Source organism: Zingiber officinale, chromosome 9B, assembly GCF_018446385.1.
Source record: "Zingiber officinale cultivar Zhangliang chromosome 9B, Zo_v1.1, whole genome shotgun sequence".
NCBI classification, from domain to species: Eukaryota; Viridiplantae; Streptophyta; class Magnoliopsida; order Zingiberales; family Zingiberaceae; genus Zingiber; species Zingiber officinale.
In genome coordinates, this window is record NC_056003.1 from 110,383,226 (window position 1) to 110,406,177 (window position 22,952).

Consider the following 22,952-nt stretch of genomic DNA (forward strand, 5'->3'; position numbering starts at 1 on the left):
TTAAAATATTAAATGAAAATTATATAGAGATATTAAATAAAAATAAATAAATAAATAAATGAGATTTACAAAGTTGCCCATACAAAAGTTGTAGAGGTTTTTTACTATGGAGAAAATAGGATGTTTTTATAGCATTGATATAGCATGGTGGGGATTATAAAAAATCGCATTTAGATTTTTAACAATTGGAGATGCCCTCAAATAGATCTTTTTTTTTTTTTTGAGTATCCAAGTTTGTCTTCTATATATAACTTATAATATATATTCTTTGACTCAAAAAAAATCATTTACTTTCTTTTAAAGCCCTTGCACATACTTTTATCATCTAATACACCCTCAAAGAATCTCTAGATTAAAGATCAACTTCTTTATATTTTAGAAGATAAGTCATTACACTCGTATCATTTGACTAAAAACATTTTTGTCGTCATCTCAATCTACACTATCATATCCTAATTACCAACTGATGTTACATGAACCTAACTTTTTTTGGAAGAATATCTTTTGAGCACTCAAATCTTAATATTACTAGGTTGGTTTGACATTCAGCTTGTTGAAATTTTAGGTTCAAATTTATTTCTCGATTATTCTACTGATCAAATTTATCGCGGCCGCGGGTCCCATCATTCGAACACTAACAATTCCCTTTCGCAGCGCTAGCTAGTTCCATTTGTGCATTGATCACCTTCCACCATGGACCACTCAATACATCGCTCTCTTTGCCTAGCTACTTTTGTGCTTTTCAAGCTCATGCCTGACTAAGAACACCACCATTTCTCAGTGCATGCTTATCCACACTTGTTCTGATTTCAAAACTTGCAAATCCGATTCTTGAAACCTGAAACAGAACTTGCAAATCCGATTCTTAATCTATTAAGCTGAAAACAGTACTAAGCCTCTGAAAAATATTAATGAGTAGAGTCATAAATAAATCAAATTTTATGTTATTTTTAAATTTTATAGTGCATCAGATAGAAAAGTATAGAAATGGAGGACGAAAGGGGTAACAGTATCGATGTTGTTCTTCTCAATATAAACACATATCTTTCGTAATTTGTATGAAATTTCTGACTCCGTCCCGACAGAATGGGCCGGATGTGGTAGCCATTGAAGACATGAGCTGGAGCACACATGGTTGAGTGAGATGGATTGGGACCGTGAGTTCTCCGTCTTGGGTTGAAAAAGGGTGGCTGCTGACTAGGACAACTGGATATATAAAGTCACAAATTAATTGTGCGCATAAAATAATATTTATTGTTATTAAAAAAAAAGTTAAATGGATGTCCTTCGTTTACTAAACGCCAAATAAAAGTATTATAATCAAACAAAAAGTAATGCACATTTAAATTTTAATCTTTTTATCTGATTGAAAATATTTTATATAATTAAATAAATAAAAATATTTAGCATGATATAACTAAATGAGATTGAATATTAGCTGTTACTATATAGTTAGTTTATTTTTTATATACTAATCAGTATTATATTATAGCATTTATGAGATTATAATTGTTATAATAGTATAGTAAATAGGAGATGTTGGTAACTATTATAATTGTAGTTATAAATATGTAACTGTAAAATAAGGACCGTTTGGTAAAGTGAAATATATTTGCAATTAAAGGTAAATGGTAGTCAGACGGAGTGTTTTTTTTTTTTTAATAAAAAGTAAAAAATGTAAATCTTTTTAACGATTCAAATAAATACAAAAGGACGGCCTTTTAATTTTTGTCTCATTAAAAACTCATCGATCAATTTTATCTAAAGATTAAAAAAATGTTTAAATTAAAATTGATGTTGATAAGATTCATCACACCTAACAGTATGGCGACTGTCCTTGAAGGATAACAAAGGTTTATCCGTGGATCACAAGTGATAACTTGACGTGCGAATCTTGTACGACAAGAATATCTTCAGTGGACATCAACGTCTTAACCAAATCTTAATTAGATTGAGCTGGTCCATAGCACTCATAACATTCATGAAGATTCATAAGAACAGTCTTCATGAGAAAAGTCTTCTTGTTATATATATATATATATATATATACTAAAATTTAAATATTTATTCTGTGATAATAGTTATATCTTGTATTATTATAGTTAATCAGTAGGGGTACTTATTTTTCCTTTGATTTTACTAAGATTTAAACATTTATTTTATGATAATAGTTATATCCCGTACTAATCAAACTTAACTCTTTTGGGGAATATTCGTGTATAAAAGTATAATATATATATATATATATATATATATATATATATATATATACTAAAATTTAAATATTTATTCTGTGATAATAGTTATATCTTGTATTATTATAGTTAATCAGTAGGGGTACTTATTTTTCCTTTGATTTTACTAAGATTTAAACATTTATTTTATGATAATAGTTATATCCCGTACTAATCAAGCTTAACTCTTTTGGGGAATATTCGTGTATAAAAGTATAAGATTCTTGCATGTCAAATTAAGAATGAGAAGAAGAAAAAATAATAATTTGAATGTGATATAATTCTTAAAATAAATAATACAAATATGGGTTAAATCTGACAAAATAAATTATTAAATTAAATTAAATGTTGAAAATTAAAGTGAGATCGAGATAATTGTGTTGAGACGGTGACTTAATTAACTAGAGAGGGATGAATAATATTTTGTGACTTCATGTTTATTAAGCTTATCTTCTGTGTTAGTGCATAGTGAAAATAATAATAACAAATCACAAGGTAAAATACATGGACAATATACTAATTTAACATGGTCAAAAGTTTCGATTCCTACTCTACGGCCTACCATCCTAATAAAATCACCGCTAGTTCTCTCCTTGCCGTTTATCTTTTGGAAACAAAGAAACCTTTTACAACACCTACTGTTATACAAACAATACAAAATATAAAATAATATTAATGAAACATTTACATGAAAGACCTTTACTTTGAGCACTTTCTGATTGTTTTAGAATGACTCTTGAGTTTTAAAAATACAGTAATACTATCCTCCAAAAAAAAACCACAAAAATAAGCTTCGAAAATCTCTTCAAAAATGCTTCTCTTATAACTCTCAATCTATTTCCTTCTACTATATCTCTTAAAGTGTGTGCATACTCTGATGCGTATTGGGCTAATGATCCTATAAATCATAAATCTATCACTGATTTCTGTATTTTTCTTGATAATTCCCTCATTTCTTGGAAGAGTAAGAAGCAAGATGTTATTTTTAGATTTTCCACAGAAGTTGAGTATCGTGACATGACCTCAACAACTTATGAGATAATTTGGTTGCATTAATTGCTTACGAATATGAGTATCTCTCTTCATCAACCTACTCCATTATATTATGATAATCAGAGTGTTATTCAAATTACACGCAATTCAATTTTTCATGAGCGAAAAAAATATATTGAAATTGATTGTCACATTACTCGTCACCATCTTCATATTGACAGTATCACATTATCTTTTGTTCCTTCAAAACTACAGATTGCTGATATGTTTACCAAGTCATATTCTGCTTCACGCTTCGTTTCTTATCTGAAAAACTCTCAATGCTTCTAGCTATAGTATCGTGAGTTTGAGGAAAAATATTAAATTATATATATTTATTTATTTATAATTTTTAGGATAATCTGATTTTATATATATATATATTTAGAATTTCTTAACTAAACTATATAAGATCTTATACTCTGTATTTCTAATTAATCAATTTTGAATTCAATGATTAATTTTTTTCTTTTTCTTAATTTCTATACTACATCCTAATAAAATCATCACAAGTTCTCTTCTTTCCGTATATCTTCCAGAAATAAAAAAACCTTTTACATTTATTGTTTATACAGACAATAAAAAAACAAAATAAAGATAGCAAATGAACGATATAAATGAAACATTTACATGAAAGAACTTTACTCTGAGCATTTTTTTTGATTGTTTTAGAACGACTCTTGAGTTTTGAAAGTGCAGCAATACCATCCTCCAAAAATCCACAAAAACCAACTTCGAAAACCTCTTCAAAATGCCTCTCTTATAACTTTCAGGTCAAGATTGATTCCCGTCCAATAATTGTCTATTACCATGAATCGATTGATCTAAATCCACAAAATCCAGCTTGAAAATCTCTTCAAAATGCTTCTCTTATAGCCTTCAGGTCAAGATTGATTCCCATCCAATCGATTGTCCATCACCATCAATCGATTGCTCTATTAAATTCAACTGTTACACATATATAACATCACCATCAATCGATTGCTCTATTAAATTCAACTGTTACACATGTATAACGACTCTTGCCAACTTTGTTTGATTATGAATAATCAATTGGTACTACTATTCATCAATCAATTTATCCTCGAACAATTGAGTCTTGCAAACAATTTAGAAACTTTCTATTCACTACAACAGTGTTAACAGTCGACTATTATTGTGATATACATACTATTCATAGTCGATTGATATTGCGCATCAGTTAACAGATGCACTCTTCATCGTACTAAAAATATTATTCACAATGTTGAAAATATTATTCATATCGAATTCCATTATGTCAAACAACCGTCATGTCTCCAGAACTTCCTCATACGATTAGCACTTGTTAATCCCGATTTACTATGGCCTCATCCTTGTCTAATATCCAATTTACTTCAACCAACTAAAACTTTACCCATCTATCATTCGACCAACCTTGATCTATCGGAAATTTGCATCTTACGTAAATATTAACTTGTCAAGACTTTGTCATTGTCAAACATCCGATCCTCCTTGATTTGTTTAGATTTTTTATCTCATGTCTAACATCCGATCAACCTTAACCTACCAGAACTTCATCATTTTCAAACATCATTTGAACTTCTCTACCTGTCGACTCCCTGTTAGACTTTCGACTGCTAAATATTCGATTAATCAGGACTCACTTGGACTTTTTTACCGTCAAATATTTGATCAACTTTAACCTACTTAATTTTTCATTCAAACATCCACATCAACATTAAGATCCTAGATTAATTGCACCGACAATCTTCATCTCTAAAAACTCTCCTACTTATCGTCTCGCTATCATCAATAAAAAATATTGATTAAATATGAAAACTCAACTCGAGGCCAATTAAATTGGGTCAACTGGGCATTGTCAATATGAATTGCATCAATAATAGAATGAGTATCATTTATGACCAAAACAAAATTGTCATGTGAGAATAAGAGTTGGACTTAATATTTATTTATATTTTGAAGTATCTAAATTTAGCTCCAGTAAAAGAAATTCTATTCTCTAAAAACATAAACAAGCAAAATTATTCGGATTTTGAGTAATATGCAATCCTAATAAGCAACATTATTAGTCATTTCATGCGTAACTCCGGTGAATATCATATATGAATGCAAACATTCATGGGTTGAGATATCTAAAATCTAGAAAAAGAAATTTTATTTTCTTAAAACACAAACAAGTAAAATATTGAAGTATATATAAATGTTGATTGGATTAGAGCAATTGAAGATAGACGATCAATAGCTGTGAACTTAGTTAAATTGAGGTGTAAAAATCAGAATGTCATTTGCATGATCTAGCTAGTGCAAAAGATAAGTACAGAGAAATGGCTTTCGAAATTTGTAAAGTATTCTGGTTGAAAATTTTCTTACAGGACTTAGACTAATCTTTGGAGAAGTCAATACAATTATACTTAGATAATTGTACAAAGCATGCCAAGATAAATAGGTTATTTAAAAAAGCAATTGTGCCGGAGTTGCGAAAGGTATAATGAAGATCATTCATACTATGTAATGAAGACTTAAGGCATAAGATACCTCTTAAATTGAATCTTCCTATAATTTACAAGTAATTATTATTGCATTCTTCTTGGTGTCGATATTTACATACAAACAAACAGAGCTTAGCCCGGAAAGAATTGCATCTACGTACCCAAGATACATACTAATTATATTTCTTCTGAAAAAAACACAAAAAGTTGAAAACTTATTCTAACTAGTGCAGATCGGACATTACAGTGGAATGCTGAGATTGATTTGTTTGACTATGCACATCGTCGTCAATAGCATAGCGTCCCTCCATAAGCAACCCAGTGAGCAAATCTATCAGAAAATTCACCAGCATTGGAGTTTTCAGATGCTTGTCTGCCTTCTGTTTCACCCACCTGCATACAAGAAAACAACTATTTTCTAAGTTCTACAATTGCAAAGGTGAAATATCAATTTGTCATTGTTTGAGAGAGCCAAGAAGGACTCGGCAAAGATCAAAGTACAAGATCTTAGAGTAAATAACAGTAAAAGAAATCGTGCTCAAAAAATGATACAAGGAAACAAACCTCAATGCTGGCACCCTCTATATTTAAACTGCTAATTCCCTCGTCTCCTTCAAGAACATTTTCAGTGGAAACATTTGTCATTGGTGAGTTAATGATAGAGGACCTGCAACGTGAGTGAAAAGGAAATGAATAGCAAAATGGGATTTGAATTGAAAGAGATGCGTAGACTGATGGCCACAGCAATAACAAGCATAGTATGCTTACATGGGTGAAATTAAATGCTTTCATAATTTTATTTTGGTCTGCCATGTTTGCAGCACTCGCAACGATTCTTAATTTTAAAGGTTTGAGTCTGCATTCGTGCAAGTAACACGAAGGAATTCTTTCTCAAACAAAGATATTACTAGGATTGGTTGGCCAACACAAATCAATAATAACTTATAAATGAAATGAGCCAACAGCAAAACGAGTAGTTTGTTATGAGTGGCAGCAAACTTAGCCTCTAGGGAACCAACAATCTCAGAAGTAATTTTCATTTTTTTCCCTACTTTTTATCTTCAAAACAAAAGAAGGCATAAAAAGTAGACATGATTCCAATCTCACGAACCGTGAAGATTTTTTATTTTTCACTAAAGAAGATGGTCATTGAAGATTACCTTTCAGAGCCTTCATCTTCACATGAATTGCCTGATGACGAAAGCCAATCGAAGTCAAGGAAGTTCGAACAGTTGGAGTCATTGAATCTATGTTTGCTGAAGCATATGTGCCCATTATCTGAAACTATTTGCCTCCTAGGAAATGTCGGCATGTAACTAATAAAGAGAACAGGAGACTATCATTAGATTATGTTTATGCATAAGGAACATCTAAAGCAGCAATTCTTGTTCAATAAGCTCCAATAATGCTGGAGTTTGACATACAACGGGAACTGTCAAAATAAAATAGTTTCACTAGAATTTCAGCTGCTACGTACTTCTGTTTTAGTAGTCTGAATAAATAAGCAACAAAAGAAAATAGAAAAACAACTGTAGTTCAAGTAATTACCTTCTTGTTAGAAACCAAAAGAGGAACTTAAAATGAGTCCACAAGAGTAATAGTCAAGAGAAGCTCACCTGTAATATTGAATATCATTATCACAAGTTGAAATTTCAGGTGTGGAATCACAAAGACCCTTGGCAACTGAATCTTGTTGTATTATCGTAGGGAATGCTGAAGCAGCAGCTTCATTTGATCCAGGATCACAGATAGACATGGGTATTTCGCTATCACAAAGAATATTGCCATCTGACAGAGATCTCTTAATAAATGACCTGAAAAATAAAAGGCTGAACTTTAACTTGGGAAAGTGCTCCAAAAGGTACTAAGATATTTTTCACATATGGGTACAGAGAATAAATAGCAATAATGGGTGTTTTTATTGGAAATCAGTGTAAGATTTAAAAATTCTTGATTGCAGAAATGTTTGCATGGACCAACATAATTGAAACATGTGTAAAAGCAAAGTGTTTGGCTTCAACATCCAATACTTGGTGCACAACAAGCATACAAATTTATGCTATCTATCTCTACTATGTGACTATTATTTGCTTCTCTACAATCCTAGTAGTCAACTTGAACTCCATTGCAACAGAGGATAATGTCGCATCTTAAAAGATATATATATGAATTTCCTTTCTTTCAATTAAAACCATTGGAAATATATAAAATCAAAATAAAATTAAGATCAATGCAATTATAAAGATGAAGTTAGTTTTCCTCTCTTATCCTCATCTATGATTATGGAGGTTCTCCTCTTAAAGAATCCAAGGAAATATTGTGTTCTATTGTCTATTAGTGAAATCTAGTTATTTATAACTGTAGATCCTATACTCTGACTACCAAGAAAATAGTGTGCATCTTTGGCATGTTGGCAACCAACTTGGCATCTGGTTACATAAAGATATACCTCGCATTATCTACCTGTAGGAAATATAGCATGCATTATCTACCTGTAGATCCTATAGCCTAACAAAATATACCTTGCATTCTCATGAGAACTTGCATTGTGCCTTCCAGTACTGTAATGTTGATCAGAACTCAGCTCCCAAAGTGCTGGCTTACCCTGGTGGGGTTGGAAATGACCCAGGAACCTACAAATTTCAGAAAGTTATTAGAATAAATGAAGACTGTTGCCAAGAAAGTGTTGCTATAGGACACTGCAAGGAGCTTAATGATAATCAATTGGTGAGAACGTAAGAACCCACAAGTTAATAGCATCTTGCTTCTCTGCATCCATATAGGCATTTCTATAATATCGTTGTATTGTCCTCAATAACTCCTGAGACTGGGTTGCAGCCTTCCATTGACCTCTTCTTTCAGAAAATATCTGAACACCATACAAAAAACATAACTAATGATGTTGTGATCATGCAAAATATTTTCATGTTATAAATAGGCTATGGATAATCAAGCTAGACTTTATTTTCCTCATTCATCCATATATATTTTGCTAAAAGGGGCAGCATTTATATTGTTAATCTGGGAAATTCCAGATACATTCAACTAAGAATAGCTGTACTAAGGACAAAGTAATCCTTTACCTATAGAAAGAAAAGTGTGAAGGAAATTTTTGTATCAGAACTTCTCAAGGAGTGAATCAAATTAGGCAATTAAGAATTTACTAAAGATGATGAATTGGTAGAGACGGTTTATACATTTTTCATATTTTTAGTGAATGGGCAATAAAGACTAAAAGAAACCCATATAGAGAATCTAGTATAGCTAAAGATTTAATTAGGAAACTCAAAAAACCAGTTAAGTGAATGAAAAGCTAGCCTTGCGCAACCAAAATACTTACAACATGCAAAGAGTGGACTTCTTTGCAGACAGTTATAGATGTGTCAACTAGACCAGTCAGGCTGCTTGTGGCTCAGCCTAGGCAATTTGGTCATGTTAGGCACAATCTAGCCAAAGATGGGTCAGTCCATACCTAGGAAGAGAAAAGGCCATGGTTCATGTTAGACAGTTAGGCTATGGTCTGCAATAATATTGGGCATGATTTGGCCTAACAAAGTGTAGCCCGTGGCTAGGCCAATCATGTGAGTCAGCACACGGGTTGGGCTGGGCATGGACATGTGCCCAACTCACTTGTTTTGCTTCTTTATAAATAGCCTCACCTCTTGGTTCAACCCTCAATCCATCATCCACCCCTTAATCCCATAGTCATCCATTATCTAAATGGATCATAATTCTACGATATTGGTTGTGGATTCATATCCACTCCACTGCAAATACCATCAATTGTATTTGCAATGGAGAGGACGTGAGTGATAGTCATGATCATAAGCAGTGCAAAGCACTATTGGCTATCTCCACTAGATGCATTCTGATCTCCACCAATTGTCACTAAACAACTAATAAAATGATTCTTTAGGCCCAACAAATTCAAGTCATGCAGAGCACAACCCAACTAACATTTTCCCAGGCTAGGGATGGGCTTGGTGTGAGAGTATTTCAGGTCATGGTGGCAAAAGACGAATACGCTCGCCCCCAGCGCCCCCGCCAACCCGTCCCAAGGTCAACACGTAAGAGGTAAATCACGGGCAGCTACTAGCCTTGGAATAGTGACTAGCACATAAGAGAGGTATTTACCTCGGCTTTAAAGAGATTCGAACCCTAAACCTCATGGTGACAACACCTCATGCACTAGCCACTAGACCGTCCCGAGGGGACGAGAGTATTTCAGGTCATCAACGTTGGGACTGTTGACATCGCTTCATTTGTATGTTCGTCTACAATCGGTTAATACACAGTGGAAAAATAAACATAAAACCAAACACAAGCGCAAACACAAACACAAACCATTTTTACGTGATTTGGAACCCCCGATTCATACTCCAGGGCCTAATGTCCTAACGACAACACCACTATCTTTCTCCTTGCTGGAAACCTTGTCTAGAAATCTTACAGCACCACTCTTACAAACAATACAAGCCAAATACAAATGAAATCAAGAGAAATCGAAACAAACAAGTTTACACAAATGAACTTGGCTTTGCTCGTTGTTGATTGCTTTGGTTAGCCTCTTGAAAATCCAAAAATGCAGTAGCACTGTCCTCCAAAAACCCTCAAGAACCGGTGACGAAACCCTCCACAAAATCCTTCCTTTATAGCCTTCAGATCGGGGTTGATTCCATCTAACAGTCGACTGCATGTGCCCATCAGTCGATTGCTCTACTGAATTTAATTATTTCACCTGCAGAACGACTCTTTCCAACTTAGCTTTGACCACAACAGTCCATCAATCAACTGCTACCTAGACAGTTGAGTCACGTAGTCGAGTTCAAAACATTTTGTTTGCTACAACAATGACAACAGATCAATCAACTGCTACTTGGATAGTTGAGTCATGTAGTCGAGTTCAAAACATTCAGTTCGCTACAACAATGACAACAGTCGACTAATCCATATCATCAATCGAATGATGATCATCAGTCGAGTTGTTCAATCGAGTTCTAAACATTTTGTTTGCTGCAACAGTGTGTCATCAATCGATCAACAAAATCTAGTAGTTGACCAATCTATAGCAAACTCCCTCAAACTCCTAATTCGAAGTTTAGGGATCATTAGTCAATTGCTACTATCTAGCAGTCGATTGATACCTTTGATTTTAACCTTTCCAAAGCTAAAGTTTTGCCTTGCCTAGTATTCGATTAACCTCAACCTACCAAAACTTTCTTTGACCGACATCCGATTAACCTTTGACTTGCCGGGATCAACCTTGACTTGTCAGGCATCTGGTCAACCTTGACCAACCAAACTTGCTTGATCTTCTAGGACTTCACTACTGTGTAGCATCCGGTCAACCTTGACCTAATGAGACTTTACCGTTGTCTAACATCTAATCAATCTTAACGTGCCAGAACTTCATTATTGCCTAGCATCTGATCAACCTTCACCTACCAAAACTTCCCTTATTGTCAAGTGTCCGATAACCAACTTAGACTTCACGTCTCATGCCAAGTGTCCAGTCCTCCATGATCCACTTGAACTTCACTTCTCCTGCCTGGTCCTCTACGCCGCACTTGGACTTCGCCTCTTATGTCAAGTGTCCAATCCTCCATGACCTCACTTGGACTTCACCCTTCCCAACTCTCTGTTGGACTTTTGACCGTCAAGTGTTTGATCAATCGTTACCCACTTGGACTTCTCTCTCACCAACTCCTTGTTGGACTTCCGACTGCCAAGTGTCCAATCAACTGTAACTTATTTAGACTTCTCCACAGTTAAATATCCGTTCAACTTTGGCTTACTTGACTTTTCGCTCAACCATCCACGTTCAAATCAATCTTGGTCAACCTGACCGAGGTCGATTATACCAACAATCTCCCTCTCTGACAAACTCTCCTTTTACCTGACGTCTCACTCTATTCAACAAACACATTAATTAAATATCGAAACTCAACTCGAGCCAACTCAAACTTGATCAATCGAGCTTGGTCAACCTTAACCAGAGGTCGATTGCACTAACAATCAAGAACCCATAGTTACATCCAAATTGAGGTCATCCCTATCCAAAGGAAAGCAAGCCTAGGTGAGCACAAGCCATCCCTAGCCAAGGACCAACCCATTGACACCTCTAGTTACTAGCTATTGAGTTCTTATTATAAATTCAACACTTGGCGATTAATTATATAAATAATGGAAACAAAGTATGATTACCTTCTCTACATAAACAAAGAGTGCCATGGCATAAAATGAAGGTGTAAGATAAGCTTTATAGTAAACCAATATCTCGTAATTAATCATATATTTCAAATCAAAATTATTTTTCTAAAATTTTTTCATAGCCTCTTTCACATTAGAATTTCTAACCCTAAATAATTTTGCAAACAACATAAATATATTCTCATATTCAAACATCAACAAGAATATTGACACTGATTTCCTAAAGGATATGTGAGGCCACTTTAAAAACATATAGCTTATAGCTTCCAGTGTGAAGCTATGTCACTTAAGTTTTTTGTGGGTCCACAAAATGAGTGCAACAAATTGTGAGGAAATAAAATGAACATGAATTTAGAGTACATAGGAGTGTGCCAATACAAGGAAGACATGTTTCCCAAATAAAAAAAAATATGCACCATACAATACGTAGCACAATTCATATAAGATTGTGACTTGTAAAATACACTAGCCAGCCATGAGTTATTTAAGGAAATAAATAAACTACACTTAAAACCTGGGAAGCGGGAATTAAATTTTAAAAATAATTAACAAAAAAAAAAGTAAATATGTCGTATAATAACTTTTTTCACAAACAGATTATCCCTCAAAGTAAATATTATTTATGTGATGCATTTTAATACCTTGTTGTGAGCAGCAGAACCTCCATACTGTAGAGAAAGTGTGTCCCCCATTCTTTCATAGATATCCATCATATCATCAGCTAAAGGGGAGTCTGGATCAACTTTTGGAGCATCTATATATCCCAAGGCATGAAGCTGCTGACCAAGTGCAGCCAAACCATAGGCATATTGTGCAACATTTGTTCGATCCAAGCAATCAATACAATTTGTTCTAAGGACGCCACTTTGAAGCCTTGGTGGATTTGCCAAGTTGACTTTGCACTCAAATTCATCTGCAGAATAGTCATTATGAGAAGTAGTATGGTTATGTATTTCATTGGCTGAATTATCAACATCGTGCTCGGTTCTGTCCCCAGAGTATTCACTTTGAGATATATCTGAGTTCTGCCCTTCATCTCTCCAGGAACTGCCATAAGAACCAATGGCAACTGATACCCTGCATTGGTTATTGCATGGCAAATTTCTAAAATCATGTCTCATGTAGCATATCCATGATTCAAATGCATAATAGTGTGGTAGTTAACAGCAGTTCAACCTCATAGTTTCCAATATGCTGCTTTGAGATAATTAAAAAGCCTAGTGATATCAGTCTATTCTCAATCTATCATTTACCACTGCCATTTTGATCAAAGCATCTGAACGACTTGACAATATATAATCATAAATATGGAGGAAAGCTATCCTCTACTGCTATCCTCAGAAGAGGAGAAAAGCAAAAGGAACAGTCTCCAAGCTAATTTTGGATACATTGAAGATAACCAAAAGGGAAATAATCAATGATGACTCAGACTTGTTGCTGGAATAATATATCCAAATCAATAGAACTACTTATCTTTTAAAAACAATGTACTACAGTTGGCATTCTTTATCTTCAGCTTTCACTTTTTCTTGCAATTGCAAAGGCTGACTGTCAGAACACCTTTAGCCAACTAATGAAGCATTTAGCTATGTATATAGGTCAAATGCATTTCCTTAATTGATTTTGAACTGTAAATTAGTATTTCAATCCTTTTATTACTCTCTCCCTGCTGCCATTCAAGAAGACCTTTCTCTCTACTATTGCTCCTTCACCCATCTCACTCTCCATTTCGACCCTCTTAATCACTTTTTCTATTTGCAAAACCATTTTCTTTTCCATCCTCTCATCGATCCTCCTTGGCATTTAGCAACATCTGATCACTGATGAATGTTGAAGATTTTCCTGCTGCTTTTCATGCCCAAGCTCAATAACCCCACCAAATCTAAGTACATTTGCCCATTATAAATCGATCATGTGATGGATTACTTTCACCAATATATATATATATATATATGGTTGAAGAAATCCATGGTTGAAGAAGTAGCTAAATTCACCCCTACTTTCCACTGCTCCAACAACTTAAATTCTCTAGCCACTTGGCGGTAGGCAATCCTCCCGTGTGAATTGTTTGCTTCTGTTCAGCATTAATTGTTTGCTTCTATTAGCCCAGTACCATGATATTGGTCGTGCACAAGATCTGAGGCTTGAGTTTCTCTCTCTACTTGTTGTTGCTGTTGTTAAAGTTTTAATTGGTAATTAAAAAATCAATTCTATCCACCATTTTCTTAATTTTTTGTTAAATGTAATATTCTTTGATTCCATAAAATTGTGATCCTCAATATAACATCTCACTAGATTCAATTTGATACCATGTTTCTATTTTCTTTTTTGTTTCCATTTTTCAGAATGTGCATTGCTCATAAAATACAATTTTTTAAGAAGAATTAAGCATGTGAAACATGTGTGGTGGTCAGTGATCATCAAACAAGATGAAGACGATTTGATCCCAATATATTTATTTCGAATTTGTTTTTGCTCCTATTCATATTTAATAGTAATACATAGCTTTACTTAAATTTTTGTGCTTAGAGTTCTCTATTCATTAAGATTTCAGTTAAATTCTATCTTGTAGGATTAGTTTGCTTTCATAGAACTCCATGTGTAATTTTATGAGCCTTCTCTCTGAACCTTAAGGCAAACTAATCATTCACTAGAAGTTGAGTATATATATTTTTGGGAATAAACTGAATTGTATACACTGCATATCAATAAGATTCTAGAGAACATGGTGATAATCTTTCAGTAGACATTACTTTAAGTTCATTATGTTAAAAACACGTTCAATTTAATTAATTTAATACTAAAATGTATTATTCCAAGCTGGAGTTTCGGTATTTGACAAGAATGAGATGGATTTTGGAATTGTGCTGATAGGGAATTGGAGGTGGAGGGAGGAAATGAGAAGAAAAAGGAAAGAAGAGAAAGAAGTTACATACCTGGCGGTAAAAAAATTGAAGTATCATTATATGAGTTTTGGTCCCTACTCAAATCAAATGATACAATTTGCACATTATGTTGCACTGACACTCAACGCACTTTGGCATGCATCGATTTATACTGAGATATATTTATATGGCTTTTATTAATTTTAAACTCTTTCATTTATTGCATTTAGTTATTAAAATAAAATTTTTAATTACATAATCAATTGAATTAGATTTTATCGTACTATAAATGTACTAGTATTCAACATATTTCAGCACATTCTAAAGTATGCCAAGATGACTTATAAATGAATTCCACTCATTTAATCCCCTTTGACTTAATTTTTTACTTCTAATATGACTATCTCAATTATAACTATATCAATAGTGTTTTATTCATTTCTGATTTTAATGTTGACTTGTTTACTTAGAAAAATAAAAATATATGAATTAGAATTTCCAAGAAACAAGTTTTAAAAAATAAGGATTACTTGAAATCATCACGATGTACGTTGAGACTTGTCAAGCTCTATTGAATGTTAGCACAACATAGTACTAATTGACACAATAGTCATGGCGCATAGGAGAGATTGCTATTGAACTAAACAATCATGTCTAAAAAAAGATGAAAAAAATAAGATAGTGTACAATGGTGAAAAACATTACGACGATGCCTAAAATGGCAGAAATTATAAGCATTATCTAATTTGTTCTCTTATTTAGTAAGTGGAAATATAAAAGTCTGTTAGATACATAATAATGAAATTTGCTCCCTGAAAGTGGTTATCAAAGAATTAAAGAAATTATAAAACCTAGATTATGAAGCAATTTAATCAAAGCAAATTTGAATAATAATCATATATTAATTTGATCATCATAGAGAAAATGAGAGTACAAAATTGTTATTAAACTCATGGAAAGTCAAGCTTCGCCATTGCTATTCTAGACTAAGGGTTTGTTAATTCTATGAAAAATATTTGAGAGAATATTTTTCATGGTGCGATGAAAAATCCCGATTAAGAGAAATTTTCTTTTGTTCAACAAAAAATATAAAAATTTGTAAAGAAAATGGCTTCCTTTGAAAAAGAGTAAAATTTATTTTCTTTTACCCATTTGTAATCTCTTCACTTTATTAATAACTGTCTCTCCATTCTCAATCTAATGCAATCATCCGAGTAAGCCAATAAAGTCAAGTTGTCTACCCAAGACGGGCAACCTAAGTGGTCAGTCAAGTCAGAAGATCTTGTTAGTCCAATTGGGTCATGCAGGCAAGTTACAAAGAGCATAAGGCACATGAGCTCGTGAGCTGAATCTAGTAAGCAGAGCAGATTGGGCAATCCAAGTATGCACATAGAGTTAATCAATTTAACTAGTTTAGTTGGTTAAGTCAACTGAGTTGGGCCAAATGGACCAGACAGGTTGGGTGGGACTATTAAGTCAATCGAGCTAGTTGTGTCGAACGAGTAGGATCTATCCGATTAGATTACACAGGTCAAGAGTGTTCAGCCAGACTGAGTAAGCTTGGCTTGTTAGCATAGGCAGTCAGGCTAATAGAGTCCAACAAGCAGATTCAACTAGTCGGATCAAGCCTCTAATCAAGTTGATTAGGCTTGGTGAGTTGGGTGAGTTGTCAGTTTGAGCATGCTAGCAGATCCAACCAGACCAATTGTTTTGAGTGTTTTGAGTGTTTTGAGCAAACCAAGCAGGATGAGTGGTTTGGGCAATCTAAGTGAGTAAGTAGTTTGATAAGGTTGAGTAGGTCCATTTTATTCATTTGAGTTGGTCGAACTAAATGAGTCAAGTAGGTAAGTCAAGCGGAGGTTGCTTAGGCCAATTGGTCAAGTCCGCAAGTTATGTCAGTGATTAGGCGAGTTTGACCATCTGATTGAGCCAGGAGGTTGATCAAGCGAGACAATCGATCGGGCTATACTGCCTACCTATTTGGTTTGATGATAGAAGGCTAGAGACGATTGATGAGCTATACAATCGATTGGGCTACATAGTCATGTTGAACCTACGGAAGGTGAAAATCTTTTCCCCTCTGTACATAAAAAATAGGATATTTTTCAACATATTTTAATATCACGTCTAAATAGTAGAAAATAAATCTATTGTTCATAAAAAGTGTTTTAAAAACTTGTTTCGACAAACAAATCATTTTTCAGCAATAGAAATAATCAACATTGAATTTCAGGTTCTTCTAAATGTAACTTGTTTAGATTGGGTTCTATTTTGTCTGTGATTCAAACTTTTTATGCTGACAAATAATAAAAATGAATGCTAAGATACTGTGATGCTAATCATGAAACCAATAGAGAAACCTAAATTAACAATAATAAAAACATAAAGTTGCAAAAGGAAAGCCTTACCCAATATCTGTCGGCAGATCAACATCTTGAAATTTCAAGGATGGTGGTAATTGGCAATAAAAAATTCCAGTTAGATTTAAGGCATAATCTGCCACTTTTCCTAACATTTCCAGCACATTTTCACCTTTCCTAAATATATTTCAGTAGCTAATGATTAGTTGAAAGCTGAACAGATCATGTAAACATAAAATTAAGAAAACACAGTTAATAACTCACTTCTTGCTCAAACAGTAGAGATTAACAAAATAAAATAAAAAAAGATTGATTATTCCAGCTATGTACCTTCTAGATTGTTTTTGTATATCCCAATGCAAGAATTTCAAGCGCTTTTTGCCTGGTAAATCTTTGTTTATAAGATCAATTGCATTACTGAATTCTGCACGAAGCAAAGATTCCCGTGGCTTCTTCTCACATGACTGATTATGTAGAACAAACAAGTAGTGATATTACATGAATACCAAAAATCTCTGACAGGAATGACATATAATGTACAGAAAATAGAAGATATAAAATTTAGGTTTCTTATTTGTTAGAGAACGTAAGAAATTCCCTACCTTAATCAAATTCAAAATAATAATAGGGTTTCCATATCTCTTCACAAGATTTTCAAAGTGAAGTCTAGTAGCTTCAAAGTTCTGGTCCTTCTTGTGCACTGAAAAGAGGATTTTACGTATTAGTTAAATGTATAATATGACAAAGCTAATGCGAGAGTTTGAACTTACAGACAATATCAGGCCTAATGTTTAGCTTTGAAGTTTCTTGGGACCAGAAAAGTGGTATTGAACCTCGATTCTGAACAACTGAAGTTATTTCTGACGGCGTCTCTTCAATAGTATCTTCACATACAATCTGTTCTGTCTCAACATCATTGGCAACTCTACCCTTCTTGTTGACACCACGTTTTAGGTACCTAATCCAGGAAAAAGTTACACCAAATCATTGACCAAAAAGATATGGACAGATTACAGGAACTTTATTATTTTGACAACATGTGTTTGTAAAAGAAACAAGTCTTTAAAAAACTAGTTGTTAATTAATCACCTGGTGCCTGCAAAATGGCGTGAACGCCTAGCAATGAGTGTAAACTTAAAATTTTTGCCACAGACTGAGAGCCTAACCTGAAATCAAACAGAGACCATAGTATGATGTTACACAGAAATAATAACTGATTGAGTGACAGATATTTGATAAGAAAAAAGAAACATTTTCCATTGGCCAAACATAGAAAAGGGAAGATCCAACTTAGAGAAGAAAATTTGTTACTTTTTTGGTTTGGCACCCTAGTGCAGAACCATACATAGATATACAGTCTGGAGAGGCAAAGGAACTGTATTAAAATGATTATACCAGCACAAGTTGTCAGTATAGGAGTTGCAAATTTAATATGGAGGAATATTATTACCTAAACAGCTAAAATAAATTATAGACTCAACTATTTGGGATTGGCTATTGAGCTCTACGTAAGGCTCCATTTTTGCAAACATCCCAAACATGAAATCATTTTCAATAGTATTACTATTTAGTAAAATTTTATGATTGCCCTCTACACCTCACATTTCACCCTAAATGATCCCACTTGTTTTTTGTTGACATCTTAATCTATTTTTCTTATTTTTATCTTTAGGATATGTTGGAATTAAACCCACTATATATTATATAGGAGCATGTCTTATTTTATCTAATCCAGTAACCTCACACATCTATATCATTATGATCTCATGACATCAATTTTTGCATGAGTTTGTCGGCCTGAGACTTACTAAACCTATGCCTATATTAAAATACTCAACCTAAGACCATATTTATTATGCAAAATATTAATAAATAGATATTAGAGGATATGAATACCTATTTTTATATGAAATTGATCTCTATGTAAGAACTTTTCTTTGAAAAAAAAGCTATGGGGAAACTTATAGGTGCAAACAATATTGTTGTTAGGGAACTAGTTGTAAATACCATGTATTTAAAAGGTTTAAGCTGCAGTATTACAATGATAAATAATAACATCACTAGAGGGAACTCTGAAGGGTAAGCAGCCCTAATGTTTTCCTCACTAACTTCTACCTGAAAGCAAAGCTTCTCTTTTTAGCATTAGAATTTTTCCAGTAACATCAAAACTCAGATGTTAAACAATTCAAGAGCACACAAAAAAGTCATTTCCATGCACAAAAAAAATCACATAGCAGCAAAGAAACAAGCCCGATTTTAGATTAGTAGTGGTACTAGAGGTAATTTTCATCCATGCTCACATACAGGAAGCCTCATATATGTTCAACTTGTACAAACTTGATGTTCTCATAATATTTAGTAGTCATTAAGTACCTAGATGATAACATAGACTACTCCCAAGCAAGCTAAGATAGATCTAGAATAGACAGTTCCTACAAAATCATGACTGCAATCAGGCATAAACTGGACAAATATGTACCTGCTTAAAAAAACCATGAATTAGTGCAACTGTCCACGTAGTATTTTTGAGAAGCATACGGACACCACGTGTCAAGAACTCATTCCAAACAAACATTGTTTCATACAGAACTTGTCCTGTGATGCCATCATATAGGTTCTTCTGAAGACTACGCATTATATTGTACGAGTAACTGAAGAAGAAGTCCTTCGTGAGATCCACAGTGCAGAGTAGCTTCTTGTATCTATGTAACAGATAAGAAATACAAGTTGTGAATAGTTCTGCAAATAAAACAAACATCATCATAGAATGACGCAAAGGTAACAGGTATCTCCACAATCACAGATACTACAAGAAACCTGTACATATTTCTTCCAATACATAAATCTTACAACAATCCAAATACTGATTCGGAGTTATAAAGTTGTCTGGTAAAATTGAACCTGACACTTAGGCCTCCAGAAACTGTAATGACTCCAATGGTATAACTTAGGTTACATCAAAAAATGTTTATACGAGAAGATAGTACTTTCACATAGCAACAGTACTGCGTGTAAGAAAAAAAAACTAAGTGATTGTATACAAGACAAACAAATAGCAAATAGACAACCGGATAATGGAGTAATTTGATTGATACTTTATATAACACTCCGCACTGCATTATGGCAGTGATTGAGGAAAAACTTATTAGCAGTTAAATAAAATTTGTTGTGTGTAAAATACTAAAATTTAGAAATGGCTGTTCAAGCTTATAGAGTCTGGGATACAATAACAATCAATTCTTGAAGATAAGCACGGTGTAGATAAAAACTACAAGTGTACAGAACACATTTTTCACATGAAGAATGGACAAAAGACCTGTTTTCATCCTTAGAATAGGTCACAGCAGATCGCACAGTAGAATTTGGAATGATTATCATTTCGCTTTTGGAGACACCATATACAGCATGACCATAAATGTTGCCAATCTTCCTTCTCTTGGTAATGAGAAGCATGTAGTAGGGGCCAAGGAACTTGACAAATCCTGCAAATGGATGTATTTCAGAAGACCTTAATGCAAAGTGTTTGGAAGTTGTGTTTGAAACCATGTTGCAAAATTATCCAAGTTCAGAATAAATAGAAGTTTTACATACCCGCAATACCATAAAATTTGGTCACAAATTTTAATCCACCTGTTGCTATGTTGCCCTCATGTACTCGCTTCAGCAAGTCATTACATTCAACAGTAGAGTATGTTGTCGGGTCCTCACGAATGTTCAGCTCAGAGGGTTCTAGCCTATCAATTATTAACACCCTCCATTGTGTTTTGTTGTTATTGCTACCTACCATGTAGAATTTCTGCAACAAAGTAAACAGGTATCTAAGTTAAACAAAAGAAGGAATTAACTACTGGATAAAGACTTTTATCACTGATGCAGTCCAATAATGAGTACTTCAACAGCTTAACTAAATAATCTATAATTTTAGATCCATCAAGACGTCTGACAAGCAAGGAAGACTGGAAATAATCAATTAAATTTAGTCAAAATCACTGGGAAGTATCTTGGAAGGAACATAAATCTCAGTTTTTCTGCACAAAGATTCGCGTGAATAGTTGTAAGTAGTAAGGGGGAGAATATGGTCATATTTTACTGCTCGATGTATTAACAAACTTACTGAACAGGAACAATAAAACAATTCGATATTATTTTTCATAAGCCACTGCCTATCAGACTTAGCAGATAGCAGAAATTAACAAGGAAATTGCTATGCACGATTTTCTCAAGGATCTGATAATATAACGAAGCTCGAGAGGGAATTCCCAAATTTTTACGGAACATAATAGAAGTAACGATGGAAAAAACAACCATGACAAAATCCACCTAAAATGATTCCCATCAATAGACAGGAAGAAACCGAATTTCCTAATGATGGTAGAGTACTACAAGCTCCGTTTCAAAAGAAGAATCATTAGTTAAGGTGAACAACATCCAAAAAATCATTAGGTAGTACAAAGAAGTAATCAAGATCTATCTGTTACGAGGAGACCCAACTCACCATATGAGTCTCGTAAAGCCTAAACTTCTGGAGGCAGCAACTACTGGCGGACGCAGCGGTCCCTAACGCCGTCGCCTCCCTGTCCGCCGCCATCGGATCCACCAACCCTGAGCTCCTCTGACCGAGAGAGGCAGCTGGCTCGGTTGCACACGGGAGAGACGAAGCGGTCCCTAACGCCGTCGCCTCGCTGTCCGCTCCGTCGCCTCCATTCACGGAAGAGACGCAAGAATTCTCCAGAAAACAAACCGAGAAGTAGGGAAAGAAAAACAACACAATAGTAGGGCGGGGTATGTCGCTGTGAACAACTTGCAATCTTTCCCCAAAAAAAAAACTTTTTTTTGCTGCAACGGCACAGAACCGAATCAAAAGCCAGCAAGGAAAAGGAAAGAACTTGGTTCTCTCTTCTTTCCTCGAAAAAAGGAATCTCAAAGAATAGATCAAAAAGCAGGTCTCTGCGGTTTCCTCCGGGATCTGGAAATGGAATCTCTCACAATAATTGGCAGGCGGAACTCGGAAGAAGTAGTCGATATAAGAGAAACCGAGGCGAAGGTAAGCCACGGAATGGGCGAGCGACGGCTTCCACGAAAAAACAGATGATGAAAAAAAATCACAAGGGAAGTAAAACGCGGCACAAAATTTGAGCCTTTTCTGACGCTGTCATCTTCTTGCGGACTTGGCTTACTCCGCGATGGATGAGAGAGCAGAGAACACTTGCTAGGTGGAGCGATCTTCGCTGATCTGGCAGTTCTTATCGAGACACGAAGAAGAGTCAACTACCATGAGTTACTATGGTCAATCTGAAAAGATTACTGGAAAAGAAGTGGTGGGAAATCTAGCAAGATAACTGGATATCAATTATGGATCGCGGCGGCCGCTGTCGTGACGGCGACCGATACAGGCGAAGAAACGTGTAGCATTTGGTTTCGCCTCGAGCGATTCCGTCGCCTACTGTCTTGCTCACCGAGTCACCGGCAATTTACCCCCATTTTATCCCTCCCGTTCCTGCATTTAACAAAAACCCAATTGTAATACTGAATTTCAAGAGAACATCATTATTTAAATTTTTAAAAATAACAGGGGCTGAATTTGAAATATCACATGGATTGATTTTTAAAAATACAATATAAATATTAAAATCAGCTTCACTCTATTTTAAATATTATTTTTGAAATACAAGATCAATATAAAAAATTTCACAATTGACTATGATTTTCTTTTTCTTTTTAATTAAATATATTTGTAAA

The 22,952-nt window shown here is 34.2% G+C and overlaps 1 protein-coding gene across 1 annotated transcript; it reads right to left on the reverse strand.

Moving 5' to 3' along the window:
* Positions 1–5,825: 5,825 nt before the first annotated feature.
* On the reverse strand, positions 5,826–22,417 carry LOC122022627 (phosphoinositide phosphatase SAC2-like). The gene is made up of 16 exons (XM_042580666.1): positions 21,709–22,417; positions 20,805–21,009; positions 20,530–20,695; positions 19,693–19,915; positions 18,303–18,379; positions 17,984–18,171; positions 17,816–17,913; positions 17,544–17,677; positions 17,262–17,390; positions 12,610–13,045; positions 8,506–8,627; positions 8,281–8,391; positions 7,375–7,572; positions 6,919–7,074; positions 6,323–6,425; positions 5,826–6,151 (listed from the first exon to the last, which is right to left on the reverse strand). Exons 1-16 carry the CDS (start codon positions 21,799–21,801, stop codon positions 6,047–6,049), a joined length of 2,544 nt encoding a protein of 847 aa, XP_042436600.1. The 5' UTR covers positions 21,802–22,417; the 3' UTR covers positions 5,826–6,046.
* Between the last annotated feature and the right edge of the window lie 535 nt (positions 22,418–22,952).